Here is a 16,475-nt window from a genome sequence, read left to right on the forward strand (position 1 = left end):
TGTCCTATGTGCTGGACAATACGCCAACCATTGCGTTGCTACTTCCGGAGACTGTCGTAAATCGCAGTGCCATACTTCTGCTGATTGACTCGCAGCACAGTCTAGCACTGCGTCAAACAACCTGCAAGTTGCTTCAGTGTTGGGCAAAAGTTTTTTGTGCTTGGTGATTTCTCCATCAGCCAGACTACCTCCACATCTTCGCAGTGCCACAGCGAAATCCCACGCGTCGCACAGAACGGCTTTTAATAATGAACGCCCTGCGCAACCTGCGACGTGGTCATCAGCATATCTTTGTAAGGGAATGCAAAACGTGATGAAACGTTTTCTAAGTTCTCTTGGCAGCCACATGTCCCTTAATGCATGTAATACCGTTGTTTCCTGTATCGACTGGAAACTATGAGACTTGGCGAGCTTATTTTCATCCAATAACGCTTCCAATGCGTCTTCGTTTCGTGCTATAAGTGCGGTATTCAAAAAGCTCAAAACCTCTTGGGGGGATAAGTCGGACAAGTCTCCAGCCTCGTTCAGTAGCCAGCGGACAAGCTTGGCAGACCCAGGTCCACCTCGCTGGATTGCAATGTCAACGAAACCGCGAGCATGGAAATCTCCGGTGGGTATGATTGATAGCCGAGGGCGGTCTTTGAAGTGTTCTCGGACGTCTTTTTGAAACTCGATAATTGCTTCTTCGTGGAGGTCCATTGTCGAAAGCTTTGCGTAAAGTTGCATCTCCCTGGGGATGTCAACTCCGGAAGGGTGCCCCCTAACAATTGCGCAAACATCTTGATAGATACCTTTATGTCGCCACGTATCGCAAGATTTCGGGAACCCGATATTTTCGTCCTGGTGCACATAACTAGATGGCCACGTCTTGCCACCTCGCGCTATGAACCCAGTGACACTGCAAACTAGGCGATGGTGAGCACGTTGTTCTTCTTGATAGCGCTCCTTACTTCCTAACGGGAGGTCTTGGGCCAACACCGATTGTAACAGCATTTCCAGAAGCACCGTTTTCAGATTAAGACCATTGTCTACTAATGTCGAGATCACCTTGTCTACCAGAGGATGATGGTCCAGCAGGTCGGCGTAGGCGAATGCCCTATGCAATGCAAATCGAAGCCGAATGTCGCATTCATAAGGAGGTCGGACAAGAATTTCAGTCGCGCCAGACAGTAAGGAGCTGAAGTCGCGTCTCGGGATTCCTGGAGGGTTCCAGTCCAAATTGGTCCAAGGTGCGTAGTCGGCCGAGGCATCTATGTTGTTCCACAACCTCCACGTTCTCGACGACGTGGAAATATTTCGTGTATGCCAAGGCCAGTTTTCTTTGGCGTACCGCAAAAACGGGTAGTCGCGCGTCATGTTCGTGTCCGACAGTCCGTCAGCCGATGACATGTCTGGCATGGCGCTCCTCCCAAGTGATAGGGGTTGGGACTCCTTAAATTGCATCTTGATTAACCTTGCTATGCCCTTTCCATATTTCTTCGCCATGAGCGATTCAACAGTGCGGTCAACCACTTTATGAGGAACATTGTTGGGGGTTGTTGGAGTGAGGTTGTCGTGAGGTCTCCCGGCCAATGCCCTCTGGAAGTCGCTGAAATTAAGGTAGGTCAGGCAGATCTCGCCAACAAAGCCGTCGCAATCTCGTAGATCCAAGTTGAATAAATGATTTGGCTTTTCCGTAGAACCCAGTAGATATGCCGAGATCGAATGATGGCTGAAATGGACGGTTTCGCTACCTTCTTCTACCTGTACGAGATTCTCACACCATGCCGGTAGACGGTTGATACCATTAATTCGCTGGCTTTCCTGTGAGCTTCTCTGGTTTATTTTGATCTTCAGAACCTCCGCAAATTGACTCAGTGTCAGTGGTGAGTTGACGGCTGCAGTCCATTTAAAGACTGACTGTGCAATCTCGGTATTTCCCTTCTGATCAATCCGTCTGAGAGCTCGATCAAACGTCTCCGGAAGGTTTCTCGGAATATCGAGAAGAGCTTCCCGTACTTCGTCGTCATTACGACGTGTGCATATATCCTCAATAGTGAGGAAAGCCCATAGAAACCTAGAAAGTTACTTAGCCTAGGTACCTACTCAGACTCAACAGAAGTTGTACAAACTTACATCCCTTCACCACCAATACTTATTACGTCTAGAATTTCATTGATTAAGCTTTGGTCTCCAACTTCCCACTCCCCTTCTTCTTGCTTTTCTCGCAAAATATCTTTCGCAAATAGCGCCAAATCGCGGTTTGTGTGCTCAGAACCAACAATCAAGCGCGATACTGCTGGTAGAGAACGTGCGATTGTGTCCCCGAGACTGTCTCTGCCCGATACCATAATTTTGATTCTACCTTTAGGACATCTTTGAAGAAAAGATGATAATCCTTTTAGTATGAAGTGTTGGTCTGTCGTGGAACACTCGTCCAAGCCGTCTAAGACCAAAAAAGTATCTTCGGCAGCGGTGACAGACCGGTTAAAAAGCTCGAGAAGAGACTCATGATCGAAAAATTGAGATTTAGAATTCTCCAAAATGGTCAAAAAGTCGTCGTCAACTGAGTTGTGGGCCAGTACCTGACGAATGAGAGACCGAAAGATAACGTCAGGGCTTTGGCTCGTGATGTCGTCAAAACGGATGAAGAAAAACGAGATGACCTGGCGGACATTTCTGTTTCTAACAATAGAATCCACAATTCTCGCACTGCAAAGGCATCAGTAACTTCAAACATCGGATCAGAATGAATTTTGCGAAACAAATCACTTACGTGAGGACGGTCTTTCCGGAACCGACTGTTGGCTGTCAGTACACGTCGTGCGATTGCTGTGGCTTGAGAAGGACATCCGATTTAAAAAAAAATACTACTAACTCTTTCCTGTGATGTTGAGCACAGCCGACTGATCATTGTAATACCAGTCTTTGAATATCTGCGTGTCAAATGCCCATTCTGCCGTGCCTTTGTGGCGCTTAGACCTAGCATTTTTGTATACTGTTTGGTAATCGTAGGATGATAAACTGTTCAATAATAACTCCCATTTACGTACTGTGCAATTGTTTTAGACTTCAAGATCACATTGCAGTGAAACCAAGACTCACACTTTGTCTGGAGCCTTGTATCCCTCCCAAGGCTTTGGATACCTTTGCTCGACTTCCGGCTCTGTTTTAAAAGGCTTTTTTGAACCTTCCGTTGCTCATCTTGGTTCAGACGATCGTACTGGGCTTTTGCAAGGCCTACTTCCTCCTTAGCCAGGCTGGCAGTTGTGCGGATACTCTCGACCGCAGGTCGGATCTGGGATTCAAAGGAGTTTGTTAGGGCGGCCCAAGCCTTCTGTTGCCCTAGTTAGCTGTTGGCAGCTGTTCTTGAGGCCTTGGTAAAAAGCCGAAGCATACATGGTAAGCGAGTTAAGTTGATGATTTGTGTGCAACAAGAAATAATAGCAAGGTGGAAATCGCATATGGATTTCTTCAAACGCTGCGAATCGGGAAAAAGGCGCTCGTATTCAAGGAATTGTGGTATTAGATGATTGAAACCCTGCAAAAGACTGGTAAAGTTTTGGAAATACGACGTAAAGTTTATCAAGACCTGACGAAATCAGCATGGAAATTGCAATGCTGGTTCAGCTACTGGTTCACCGCGTATCATGAAAGTCAACTTCACTGATCCCCAGATTAAAGCCGCGATCTGCGGATTCGACGAAACGTATGTATCGACGACTTGCGCAAAGCTCTGGACTGTCTGTAAAAGGGCACAAAGCTTGGGAGCCATAGTCCTACCCTGACGTGTAGGGTCCATCTCATCTAGTTCTAATGTAAATTTGAAGGCGGCATCGGCATCATTCAATCCTGTTTTCTGTACGTTTAGTCTCTTACGCTCTTCATCAGTCAGCATTGCCTGAAATTGCGCCAGCGCGATTTCCAGGCCGCTTGCTGAATCGTCGGCTTGGCCATCGGTACCGAGCGACCGAGTGACGATAGACTGCCTGGACGGGGCTGCTGGAAACGACAGGCGCATTGTTAACTAACAACAAGAAACTGGCGAATATGAAGTTGGAGGGGATTTGCCAGTCTATCAGGGGGATTTTGTGCCACACAACTGCCCCCGCTTCCATGCATGCGTCCATCCATGTATTGGTCAATTTTGCAGGGGAGCAAGCTATTCTCTAGGAACGGTAGCCCGAAATAGGCTGGCAAGGCAGATTATGCGCTTGGCGCTACGACGCCCTGCATATGCGATTGAATGGCTGGCCTCACTTGAATTTTCGCTTCCCATTCCCTGGTTTCCAATGAAAGAGGGAGCCGGCTGCAGACTTAAGTGTTTTAGTTGAAGCGCTCGACTGGGCTTAAAACTTGGTCACGTAGGGTTACATATGACAGCGGCAATTAGTTACACATAACAGCCGTCTGCCTTGGGCTTCTTCATAACCATCAACTTGCCGGTAACTTCCCTCCTGCTGAATCAAAAGTGAACTATCTTTTAAGTGAATTATCTCTCAAGACGACTCCATATACTTCAATGGCGAGCGTAGAAGCCTCCGAATTTCTTGATCATAAACTCGACCGAACACTTGACGGTCTTCTAATGCTTCCTCGCTTCCAATATCCATCCCTTCCCACGTCGACAAGCATTCGCCTTATCAAATTACTCCCCTCCCATCCAGATGTGCTTCGTTGTAAAATGGTTAGCCTGAATCTCAACGAGCAGTCTCAGGCATCCCCATACGTCGCATTGTCTTACACGTGGGGGGACCCAATAACTATTAGGGAGGAGCCTGTGCCCGCATCGGGAAATCTCAGAATGCCGGAAGATTTTGCCAAATTGCCATTCGTGTTCGAGTCCGAGTGTTCAGGCGACGTAAAAGTATATAACACTGACTATGCCATGAAATATTACGTTGAAAGGCACCCTTGGATTCCACGAGTAAAAGATCAGATCCCACAAATTGCATCAGAACCGATAGAAATCGACGGCCAGCTGACTTACATACAAGAGAACCTGCGGTGTTTTCTCATGGAATATCGTTCTTTCCAGCTCAATCTTTCGATTACATCATCACCGACCGAGGATGATTGCAGAGATGGCCGTTTTCATGAGGCTCTCCAAGCACCGATTTGGATCGATGCCCTTTGTATCAACCAGAACGACCTGAAAGAGAGGAGCTCTCAGGTTCAGTTGATGGATAGGGTCTTTCGAGGCGCCATGAGAGTGTTTGCTTGGTTGGGACCTCCAGATGGCCTTACTGTTGATGCCATACGGGGACTACACAATATCTACGAATCTGACATTATTGCAAAGGCAGAGGAGGGAATGACTCTGTCAGCAGTTCCAGGCATGGAACTTATCCACTGGTTTGCCGTCTTTGCTTTTTTTCAACGGTCTTGGTTTCGGCGTGCTTGGGTTACGCAGGAAGCAATTTTTGGGAGGGAGCGCATCACAGTTTTTTTTGGAGGCACCATGTTTTCCTGGGAACGAATTTCCATGTTAGTTGAAGCGCTAATTAAATCTGGCCTTCACCTGGAAATGTTGAAACTTGGTCGCAACCTCCTTAAGGGGGAACCACTCTCTGATAATACTCGGCAAATTCGAAAGCTAGCTGCATTTGACGATGAGAACGATAAGAACGCCGACGACACTGATGATTCCACAGACGCGACCAAAAAGATGCTTCGAGGACTAGATGGCTTGTCTTTTACATACTCAATTCGGAACCTTGTATTCCGTTTCAGGACAGACGGTGACACAATATTCACAGAGTTCCCTCCTCTGTTGCGTGTTTTGGGTTTGTTCCGTGGTACAGACGCCACGGATCCACGAGACAAAGTCTTCGCTTTTCTGAACATTGCTTCTGATGCGAGAAAGCTGGCCATAGTCCCGGACTACAGTGCTACCCTGCAGTCAGTCTACAGACAAACCACAGAGACAATCATGAGAAAGACGGCGTCCTTATCGATACTCTCACAGGTTCAAGAGCCTTTCCACACTCGGTTTTATCAGTTGCCCGGGTGGGTGCCTGACTTTAGCTCTCAACTTCCCTACACTCCTCTTGATACGGGTGATGACGACGTGTTGTTCTGCGTATCGGGTTCTGGTACTGAAACATGGTTTGAGATCCACAACGACGACACACTAGAAGTCGAGACGATTGAAGTAGACGTGGTTATGATAAGCGAGCTGGTGGGAAACGACCTTGATGATATGGTTCTAAATCTGTTGAAATCGATTCTCAGAATACCCCATCAGTATCCAATTGGGGACTTCGAGAAACAAGTCAAAAGTCCTTTTGAGGATACAGATTTCGATAACATGACCGAGGACCTTCAAATATCTGAAGAAGAAAAAGAAGATGATAGGATATCAGAGAGAGCTGGCATCGAGCCATCTCCTAGCCGCTTCATCAACTACAAGGGACATGATGCTAGCGATATGCTAAAGGGAAAGAGCTCACCGGAGGCTACAGATATGTCAGATGATGCAAATCTGTTCAACCATTTCTACGAAAGATTGGACTATGAAGGGAATATTGAGAGCGAACACCTACCGCATCGACAGAGTGCCGCAAAGGAGATATCTGCTGTTGAGACAGAACACAAAATTACTTCGGAAAAGGACGAAGAGGAAAAAAAGGAGCAAAATAATGGTGTCATTTTCGAGGTTGCTGTTTCAAACGCAGGCGATGTTGATTCAAACGACCATGGTATGTACGGTGCAGATACGTGCCATCAAATTTCGGGCGGAGAATCGCAGAGCCCAGATTGGCAGGACAGCACAGGCTCTTTCAGGATCAGGGGCATCACGCGTGTTGAAGCATTATGGCGAACATTAGTTGGAAACATGCTCCCAAACCCAAATCCAGGCTTCTTCGTATACCCCGATGATGCGGTGACCTATCCAGCTCCGGAATCTTTGGGTCATGGCTTCTCGAATTGGATTGAGGTTGGAATCTTGGAGATGTGGTATCTTTTTCAAAACTTCGATGGAGATGAATCTCCATTGTCCAGCTCTGGAGCCCGACGCGTTTTAACTACTCTTGCCCTCTGGGCAGCGATCTACCGAAACAAACATATTCCTCTCACTAAAGATACGATAGGTTATAGCCTCGAACATGCAGATCTCACGAAGATGGCAAAGAAAGAGAAAGAAGAGGAGGAAGATATCGGGTTCATTATTAGCAGCCAAAAATTTCTCCCAAGTGCATCGAGGCTCAAAACGCTCCTAGACGATCCAAACCTGATAGATGAACTTCGAGGATACGATGGAGACCCGCAGGCCGCCGTCAATGGGCAGTGGAGAGAGCAAGCGTTGTTGCATTTTAACAGTGATGAGAGGGCTAATATCAACTCATTTGAGAAGAGGATGAGAACTATGCTAGAAGGAAGGAGGCTTTTCACCACTAAGGGAGGCCTTGTGGGAGTAGGGCCCCGGTCATTGTTTTCGGAACGTGGTTGCTTGTATGAGATCCATATAATTAAGGGTGCAAAAGTTCCCTATATTCTCGCAAGGTTTGATGATGGATCGTATCGTTTGGTTGGAGAAGCTTATGTCCATGGCATTATGAACGGAGAGATACCTGAAAAAATGGGGGATCTTGACTGGTGCAATTATAAGAGAATTAGATTGAAATGAGCAGATTCGACATGGGTTAATTTTGAATCTAGAGGTGTCCCAGGACATGACAATCGAACGTCTTGGAACATTCGAAGCGTTGTGAAAGTGCCATGGAGGCACCAGGGCGTTAAATTTTCAAGCAATACTGTCTTTAGCTATGTTCTCAATAGTTGCCGACTTAGTTCCGTTCAGTGCGAACCAAAGTTACTGAACCATCACAGAATAGACCTTCGGCGAGTCTTCTATGATCACCAGCCAATTTTATGTAAAATTACGCATGAGTGATCACTCGCCTAGGTATGTGTTATTAGCGCAAATACATTGCATTGGGAAAAAACTGCCAAAGTTCCTGTCAAACGACTGCGTTAAGAATAATTTTCATAGATAGGTGGCCATTATGATGTGGAGGGGAGAATTGAGCGAAGAGCTATTGTTGAAAGCTATGAATAGGAACAGCGATGTGATAATGAGATTCAGGTACCTGGAATAGCGTACCCGATGTCGTTTTCATCCGTTGTTCCTTCGTCTATCCAAGCAGGTAAGATGAGGTAGTTTATCAGGGTATGTAGGCATGGAAATTCAAGAGTAATGACTGAGAAAACAAAATGTTCGAGCCCATAACCGCCTTGCCTGTGTGCAAAAACTCTGGTCTCAAGTATATTAGTATCAATACGTCGCACCATCCTCTGTATGACGGATGTTCAAGGCAATATCAAGATTGCCGACCTGTGATTTTCTCATCCTGAGACTAGTACTTTATGGCTTGATGAACTTTCCATCAACCTCCTCCTGCCAAGATAATGGCGCATAATCAATCGGACTTTGCGTCTTCGACCAGTTTTCTGGAGCAGGGCAATCATGAACCAAGTGTATGTGGGCTGAATAGATCATTCCAGTGTCTACAGGATCTTACCAGGCTTCGGTTTTCGCACCTGTCTTAGGTACTCAATATCGATTACTGTCGCGAAACAGACTGTCAAGTCCCTGGCGCAACACTAAATATTGACAGCTGGTGGGGAACAGTGCGTTTTCTACAACCTTGCGAGTATAACCAGGACCTCCTCGGAAAACTGGCAGGCTTCCAAGGCAGAATAATGTTACACAACAGTATGTGGAGATGGCACGGGAATGCGGCATCGACACATTGCCAAGCCTTTAGTGGTTGTGGTGGCTCCCAAAATACGAGTATGATTAGCCTGCGCTTGCGCACCCAGGCTGTTGTGTACATGTCGTGACTATTATGTGTTTCAGACTACAGTCGGATGAAGTTGCCATAGCCTGGCTTATGTATAGCAGTTCTTGTCTGGGTTGACAATATCATGGTCACTCTATGGGTGACAGGCAAGTAACACGGAACGATCACTGAGTATTCAAATTGGCATGTGCCATGTGCCATGACCGACAAGCGAGGACGATGGCCAAGCAAACTGGAGCTTTGACAGATCAGCCCACCAAAGAGTCCAGGCGTTCTATCCGGTCCACCCCCGGATCTGCACTAGTCCTAGAACAGCTAGGGCGCTGGCAGTCCAGATAACGATAACGATAGGATCATCCTTCGACCCTCTTCTCCATGGATCCCGTCTGGGCTTCCCTCTGTCACCACGAAACCCAGCCAGAACGGCAGTCACAGAGTGTTCTGCATCCTGCCAGACAGCCGCCTACAATGGCGTCGGAAACTTCTCCTAAGCGGCTCGACGAGCTTCCTGACGAGATTCTCTTGCGTGTCCTCTCCTGTAAGCATTGCCGTCACTGTATTGGTCACAGAGCCCCGGATTTTTAGCTGACAGCCTGGGCGTGCCTCTCAGTCCTTGAGCCCTACGACTTCCCCGGCCTGCAGCTTGTTTGTCGCAAGCTTCAAAAGATATCGCTCGACAACAGTCATTGGCGATCGAGGACGTATGACGAATCGCCTTTTTTTGAGTCCATCCAGCGACGCCGATGCCTGTCCCGCATTGTCGACGACGACATCCTTGACGAACCCCTCCTCAACGCCGCCGCACACTTGAGTCAAGAGCATGGTGGCACAGAGCCGTTACCTAAATTCTACAACGAAGAGACTGGAGAGCAGCGCAAACTGCAGAGGCACCGAGACATGGCGAACTGGGACCCTACGTTTCCGACCGAGCCCGTCTTCTGGTACAATGAGTACATTCAGCGCTGCGCGCCCATGGCCACAAGTTGGCTGCAGCAGCCAAGGATAAGAGACGGTAGCGAGGAAGATACACTGGATGTGCGAGGCATGGCTCTCTACAGTCCGAATCAAAGCAGTAATGAGCTCTTGGCCGTGTCTCCGCTAGATGATGGGTCAATAAGCTTATGGGACGTGAAAGGCACTCGTGGACGCAAAGGCGCTATGGTCGCCAAAAGCCGAGATGCTGTGCTCTATCTTGACGGACCTCAGATCATGGGAAGGTCCCGAAAGATTGATACTGGAGTGACCGAGTGCATCAGCATTGACAGTTTCTCCGGAAAAGCCTTCGTCGCTGTCCAAGGACACCTCCGCGAAGTGGATCTCAGTCGTCTAGACATCGTCTCTGAACAATCGTTTGAGTGGTCTATCACTGCTCTCTCTCCTGCTAGTCCCGGATTGCCTTTAACCGTGGGAACATCTTTAGGCATTCATCTTTTTGATTACAGAGCGCGGACAATGGCCCCGAGCGACATCATTGAGAAAATTGATGTCTTGGCTGTCGATTCCACAAATGGGTTCTCCGGAAGAAAAAACGTCTTCGAGTCGGATCCGTTGCCGCCTTATGCACCCTTGTCCCAACCTACACCACTTAGCATTCTGCATTTGCCAAAGCCGAACGATGAAAATTCCTTCTCGGATGACATATACGTAGCAGGGCGCTTTTCCAATATCCTTCATTACGATCGGCGCAAGTTTCCTTCGATTGTAGGATCCATTCATTCCGGGGCTAGATTGTCGAGTCTGGCATCTCTTCCTTATCCTTTCTCTACACTAGACAGCGAAACGCGTCGGAGAGGTGAACTGTCCGTGGAGCAGGTGATAGAGTCAAAAATGAGAAAAGGCGGACGGACTTTAATTGCTTGCGGCGAGTACAACACTAAAGGGTCGTTGGAACTTTACGGGCTATGCCCGTCTCAAGGAGATTTCTCCACGGATCTGATTCAGAACTCAACAATGAAGAACCGGCAAACGTCCTCGCAATCCAAGATTCTATCGGTGACCAATCAAGGCACTCGAATAGTCTTTTCTGATGGCTCCGGCCTCCTGAAGTGGTTCGAGCGTGATGGGTTTACTGAAGTGCGGAGACATAAGATTGGACATAGTGAGATTTCAGAGCGTCCGTCCCTCTTCGCTTCTATGCCTGGCTCAGATGACCTGGCAAGAAAAATACTATCGACGCAAACGCGTAATGGAGCGGATAATGTCAACGACGATGACATTTTGTTCTGGACGGGTGAGAAGCTAGGCCTAGTTAGTTTCTCAGGCAAGCCGGGGTTTCAAGCAGACGAGTTCGAGACTGAGAGGCAAAAATCTGAGGAAGAGGCCAGAGTTGATGAGGCAGAAAAAGAGTACGGTGAGAGGATGAGAATGGCGCTTGAACGCCAGGCCGGCGATGTCAGGTTTGTAAGAGGATTGGGCATGGGGTCAAGGGGATAAAATGTGCAATGTACGTTACGAATTGGACGACGATAAACCAAGAGAACGGGAACTGGGAAGCGAAAGCTGGGACTGGCCATGCGATGTATGAACTAGCAGCAATCAGCACTCATAGAAAATAAATGGGATGAACGACTTAGGCTACCTTTTGCCGATTAATCCGCAGACCCTTCGAATGACCTCAATATTGACTTCACTGTGTAGATCAGTATACCGAGCCTTGGCAACCAATCACTCTTGTAAATAGCATGCTAATACGGCGCATGCTGGAGGGACTCAGCAATGAACACCCGCCGGTTTCGGAAAAGACCCATTCTGACCCTCAAATTAGGCCACACTGAAGGTGCGATGGTTCAGCTGTACACTCGCTGCTTCTGGGACGAACCATGGCTTGACCTTAAATTGACCTTCTGCACACATTAGACTGAGAGGAGGGCAAGACGGAGATTATCCTTTTGCGTGACACGTAGAACACACCCCACCAATGATGGTGAGGGGGAAAAGCTATGACCTCAATTTTTGCCTTGCCATTCAAGACAGGGACGGGGAGAGTCTTTTTTTGGCAGAAAATCCAGGAAAATCTCCCGCAGCAGAAGCGGGATGGGCAGGGGTGGCATAAAGAGGAGTGGGGATTCGCTTGAGGGGCGCTAAAGCATCGTGAGCATTACGCGGAACCAGGCGTCACCGATTCTCCGTGCAGAGGCTGTGCCAGCCCCGGAAGAACCTCGGTCATTGGCTGACTGAGCCCCAAAGCCCCCTCTGAACAGGCTGGGTGTGTCGTCAGGCACCACCGGGGCAGATTGTCGGCCGACATTTGGATTTGGATCTCGGGCAAAGAACCAGCCACACTGCACCTGCGTAATCCCTCCGTCCGCACCGCAACGTCACTTTCTGGTGCCGCCTACTTTCCAGTCTCTCACTCGACCAGAAAGCAATTTTTCGCTCTTTCATCCGCCAGCGCAAACACCGAGAAAATCTCTTTGCGCGCAACCAAAGAGTTATTGGTATTCCTCCATTGAGAATCGCCCAACATGGTGAGACGCTTCATGCCCCGCGCCCAGTTTCCACCTCCCGGCTGCGACCTCAACCCTACCATCACAACAGGCAGAACTAATCGATGCGCTCGTATTATCTAGGGTATCTCACGACGTCCCAAGGACAAATCCGCGAGGGCGGGCCCCGCCGGTCCCTCCGGAGCGGCGGGCAGCGGCGGCAAGCCGAAAAAGGCCACTTACGAGGTCACCAAGAAAAAAGAGATTGGCGTTTCGGATCTTACGTTGCTCAGTAAGGTGTCTAACGAAGCCATCAACGACAATCTCAAAAAAAGATTCGAAGGAGCTGAGATCTACACCTACATTGGCCATGTGTTGGTGTCTGTCAATCCTTTCCGGGACCTGGGCATCTACACCGACCAGGTCCTCGACAGTTACAAGGGCAAAAACCGTCTAGAGATGCCCCCGCATGTCTTCGCTATTGCCGAATCTGCGTACTACAACATGAAAGCCTATACTGACAACCAGTGTGTCATTATTTCGGGAGAGTCGGGTGCCGGCAAGACCGAAGCTGCTAAACGTATCATGCAGTACATCGCCAACGTGTCAGGAGGAGAGACGGGCGACATTAAGCAAATCAAGGACATGGTGCTGGCAACCAACCCCTTGCTAGAGTCTTTCGGAAACGCAAAGACCCTGAGAAATAACAACTCTTCTCGTTTCGGCAAGTACCTGCAAATTCATTTTAATGCGCAGGGCGAACCTGTCGGTGCCGACATCACCAACTACCTCCTCGAGAAGTCTAGAGTCGTCGGCCAGATCACCAACGAGCGAAACTTCCATATTTTCTACCAATTCACCAAGGGTGCCTCTCAGACTTACCGACAACAGTTCGGCATCCAAACGCCCGAGACATACGTTTATACTAGCAGATCGAAGTGCCTTGAGGTCGACGGAATTGACGACCTGGCCGAGTACAACGATACGCTTGACGCCATGAAGATTATTGGTCTCAGTCAAGCCGAGCAAGATGAGATCTTCCGCATGTTAGCGGCGATCTTGTGGGCCGGCAACATCCAGTTCCACGAGGGTCAAGATGGATACGCTGCAGTTAGCGACCAGTCGGTAGTGGATTTCTTGGCATACCTACTGGAGGTCACGCCCGACCAGCTTGTCAAAGCGATTACCATTCGTATACTCACTCCGCGTAATGGCGAGGTTATTGAGTCACCGACGAACGTCTCACAAGCTGTTGCGACGCGAGATGCCCTGTCCAAGGCCATTTACAGCAACCTCTTTGACTGGATTGTCGAACGCATCAACAAGTCTCTCAAGGCAAAGCAAGCAACGACCAACAACATTGGTATCCTTGATATCTACGGCTTCGAAATTTTTGAGAAGAACAGTTTCGAACAGCTTTGCATTAACTACGTCAACGAAAAGCTGCAGCAAATTTTCATTCAGCTGACACTGAAGGCCGAGCAGGATGAATATGCGCGTGAACAGATCCAATGGACGCCAATCAAGTACTTTGATAACAAGATAGTGTGTGATCTGATTGAGTCGGTTCGGCCTCCTGGTGTTTTGTCTGCCATGAAGGATGCTACCAAGACAGCTCACGCTGATCCCGCCGCCTCCGACCGAACCTTTATGCAAAGCATCAACGGAATGTCTAACCCTCACCTGACGCCCCGCCAAGGCAGCTTCATCATTAAACATTACGCCGGTGATGTGGCGTACACGGTGGACGGAATTACAGATAAGAACAAAGATTTGCTTCTGAAGGGTCTGCTCAATCTTTTCCAGGGCAGCGGCAACCAGTTTGTCCATACTTTGTTCCCCCACCAGGTTGACCAGGACAACCGGAAGCAACCGCCATCTGCTGGCGACCGAATCAGAGCCTCCGCAAACGCACTTGTTGAAACTCTGATGAAGTGTCAGCCGTCATACATCCGAACTATCAAGCCAAACGAGAACAAGTCACCATCTGAGTACAATGTACCCAATGTGTTGCATCAGATCAAGTATCTCGGTCTTCAAGAGAACGTCCGCATTCGCCGGGCTGGCTTCGCCTACAGACAAACTTTTGAGAAGTTTGTCGATCGTTTCTTCTTGCTGTCACCCGCGACTTCATACGCGGGCGAGTACACGTGGCAGGGCTCGTATCAGGACGCAGTTAAGCAAATTCTCAAGGACACCAGCATACCCAAAGAAGAGTGGCAAATGGGTACTACCAAGGCCTTCATCAAGTCACCAGAGACACTCTTTGCGCTTGAGCATATGAGAGACCGATACTGGCACAATATGGCTACTCGTATCCAGCGTATGTGGCGAGCTTATCTGGCCTATCGTGCAGAGTCTGCTACTCGTATTCAACGGTTTTGGCGTAAGAAGAGAACCGGTGCTGAGTACTTGCAACTTCGGGACCAGGGCCATAGGGTTCTTCAAAACCGCAAGGAGAGGCGGAGATACAGCTTACTCGGATCTCGAAGATTTTTGGGAGATTACCTCGGAATCAATGCGTCTACTGGGCCCGGATCACAAATAAGAAATGCAATCGGTATTTCCAACAACGAGAAGGTCGTATTTTCTTGCCGCGGAGAAATCTTGGAAGCCAAGTTTGGCAGATCCAGCAAGCCTAGCCCTCGTATCTTGATTGTCACTAACAACAAGTTCTACATTGTTGCCCAAATGCTGGTTAACAACCAGCCTCAGATCTCAGTCGAGCGATCAATGCCCTTGGGCGCTATTAAGTTCATCGGAGCTTCAGCCGCCCGCGACGACTGGTTCTCCTTGGGGGTGGGATCGCCACAGGAGCCTGACCCCTTGTTGAACTGTGTGCTGAAGACAGAAATGTTCACGCAAATGCAGCGTGTCATGCCTGGTGGCTTTAACCTCAAAATCGGTGAGGTGATTGAGTATGCAAAGAAGCCTGGAAAGATGCAGACTGTGAAGGTTCTCAAAGACTCCCAGCAGCCGGTTGACTACTACAAGAGTGGAGCTGTGCACACACAACCTGGCGAGCCTCCTTCGTCCGTTTCCAAGCCGACGCCAAAGGGCAAGCCTGTTCCTCCTCGTCCGATCACGCGCGGTAAGCTGATCAAACCTGGTGGCCCTAATGGACGTCCATCTCGGATTACAAACAGTCGGCCCCAACCCCGACCAGGTGCTTCTTCTGCGAAGACTGGGCCTTCGATGACTACTCAGCCGGCCGCCGCTGTCAGCTCTGCCAAAACTGGACCTTTTGGACGTCAACAACCAGCTGCGGCCGCTGCTACCGCTAACATTCCCGTAAGACCGGCGGCGTCAAACTCTGGAGCTACGAGAATGCCTCCTCCCCCGCCTCCGGCTGCGCCGCCGGCGCCAAACAAGATCATGGCCAAAGTGCTATACGACTTTGCCGGCCAGAGAGAGAACGAACTCTCTATCAAGGCTGGCGACCTTATCGAGATCGTCCAAAAGGAGAACAACGGTAATCATCTTTTCTTCTTAGTATTTAATGCGCAAACTAACACTCCCCAGGTTGGTGGCTTGGTAAGAACGAAAAGGGTCAGGCGTGGGTACCTGCTGCCTACGTCGAAGAGCAAGCTCCTCCGCCAGTGGTGGCTCCCCGTCCTCCCCCGCCTCCTCCTTCTGCCAACGGTGCAGCTGCCCGTGGCAAGCCCACTCCTCCCCAGCCTCCAGTCAAGCGTCCCGCTGCCGGACGAAAGCCGGCTGTCGCTCAACCTCGTGACTCCGGTCTAAGCTTGAACGGTTCCAACGGCTCCGACAGTCGCAGCAACACTCCTACGCCAAGTCTGGGTAACAGTTTGGCGGATGCCTTACTTGCGAGAAAGAACGCGATGCAAAAGAAGGATGATGATGATGACTGGTGATCAAGCTTCGTGTGTGGAATGTCAGAGACGACAACATCGGGTCTCTAGATCTGGACCATGGATTGATGCCTCATGATTGCACGACACGATTGCTCTTGAGACTGATGGGAGAGAATAATCTGGATTGCTTCTAGAGTGGCAAGCGGTTCACAGTCAATTACTTTTTTTTTCGAGTTCTTTCAGCATACACGATCAGGGCGACCCTGGGTGGAAGGAGGTTATGGTCCTGTCTTGTGTGCAAACCTTCTTTGTTTGGTAGAATTGGGAGTAAAGGGGATTCACGGCATATGCGAGCCCTCTTTGGATGCCCCCATTAACTGTGTTGGTTTTTTAGGCGAGGAATATAGAAACATGGGGATTGCCCCCAAAAAAGACTTCTTTACCAATGT

The 16,475-nt window shown here is 49.1% G+C and overlaps 4 protein-coding genes across 4 annotated transcripts; 3 read left to right on the top strand and 1 right to left on the bottom strand.

The window, feature by feature from the left end:
• Positions 1–1,153: 1,153 nt before the first annotated feature.
• On the bottom strand, positions 1,154–4,000 carry CTRU02_209645 (nacht domain protein; the record flags this gene model as incomplete). Its single annotated transcript, XM_070205314.1, has 7 exons — positions 1,154–1,250; positions 1,331–2,056; positions 2,116–2,691; positions 2,756–2,780; positions 2,858–3,031; positions 3,085–3,324; positions 3,763–4,000. 7 exons carry the CDS (start codon positions 3,998–4,000, stop codon positions 1,154–1,156), a joined length of 2,076 nt encoding a protein of 691 aa, XP_070060962.1.
• A 567-nt stretch (positions 4,001–4,567) lies between these two features.
• CTRU02_209646 (ankyrin and het domain-containing protein) lies at positions 4,568–7,609 on the top strand (the record flags this gene model as incomplete). The annotated part of the gene is made up of 2 exons (XM_036730290.1): positions 4,568–6,271; positions 6,746–7,609. The coding sequence occupies 2 exons, from the start codon at positions 4,568–4,570 to the stop codon at positions 7,607–7,609; spliced, it is 2,568 nt and encodes an 855-aa protein (XP_036577990.1).
• A 1,645-nt stretch (positions 7,610–9,254) lies between these two features.
• Positions 9,255–11,219, top strand: CTRU02_209647 (myosin i myo5; the record flags this gene model as incomplete). The annotated part of the gene is made up of 2 exons (XM_036730289.2): positions 9,255–9,324; positions 9,397–11,219. 2 exons carry the CDS (start codon positions 9,255–9,257, stop codon positions 11,217–11,219), a joined length of 1,893 nt encoding a protein of 630 aa, XP_036577989.2.
• A 1,031-nt stretch (positions 11,220–12,250) lies between these two features.
• CTRU02_209648 (myosin) lies at positions 12,251–16,086 on the top strand (the record flags this gene model as incomplete). Its single annotated transcript, XM_070205315.1, has 3 exons — positions 12,251–12,253; positions 12,356–15,683; positions 15,734–16,086. The coding sequence occupies 3 exons, from the start codon at positions 12,251–12,253 to the stop codon at positions 16,084–16,086; spliced, it is 3,684 nt and encodes a 1,227-aa protein (XP_070060963.1).
• Between the last annotated feature and the right edge of the window lie 389 nt (positions 16,087–16,475).

This window comes from Colletotrichum truncatum (assembly GCF_014235925.2).
Source record: "Colletotrichum truncatum strain CMES1059 chromosome Unknown Contig_0006, whole genome shotgun sequence".
NCBI classification, from domain to species: domain Eukaryota; kingdom Fungi; phylum Ascomycota; class Sordariomycetes; order Glomerellales; family Glomerellaceae; genus Colletotrichum; species Colletotrichum truncatum.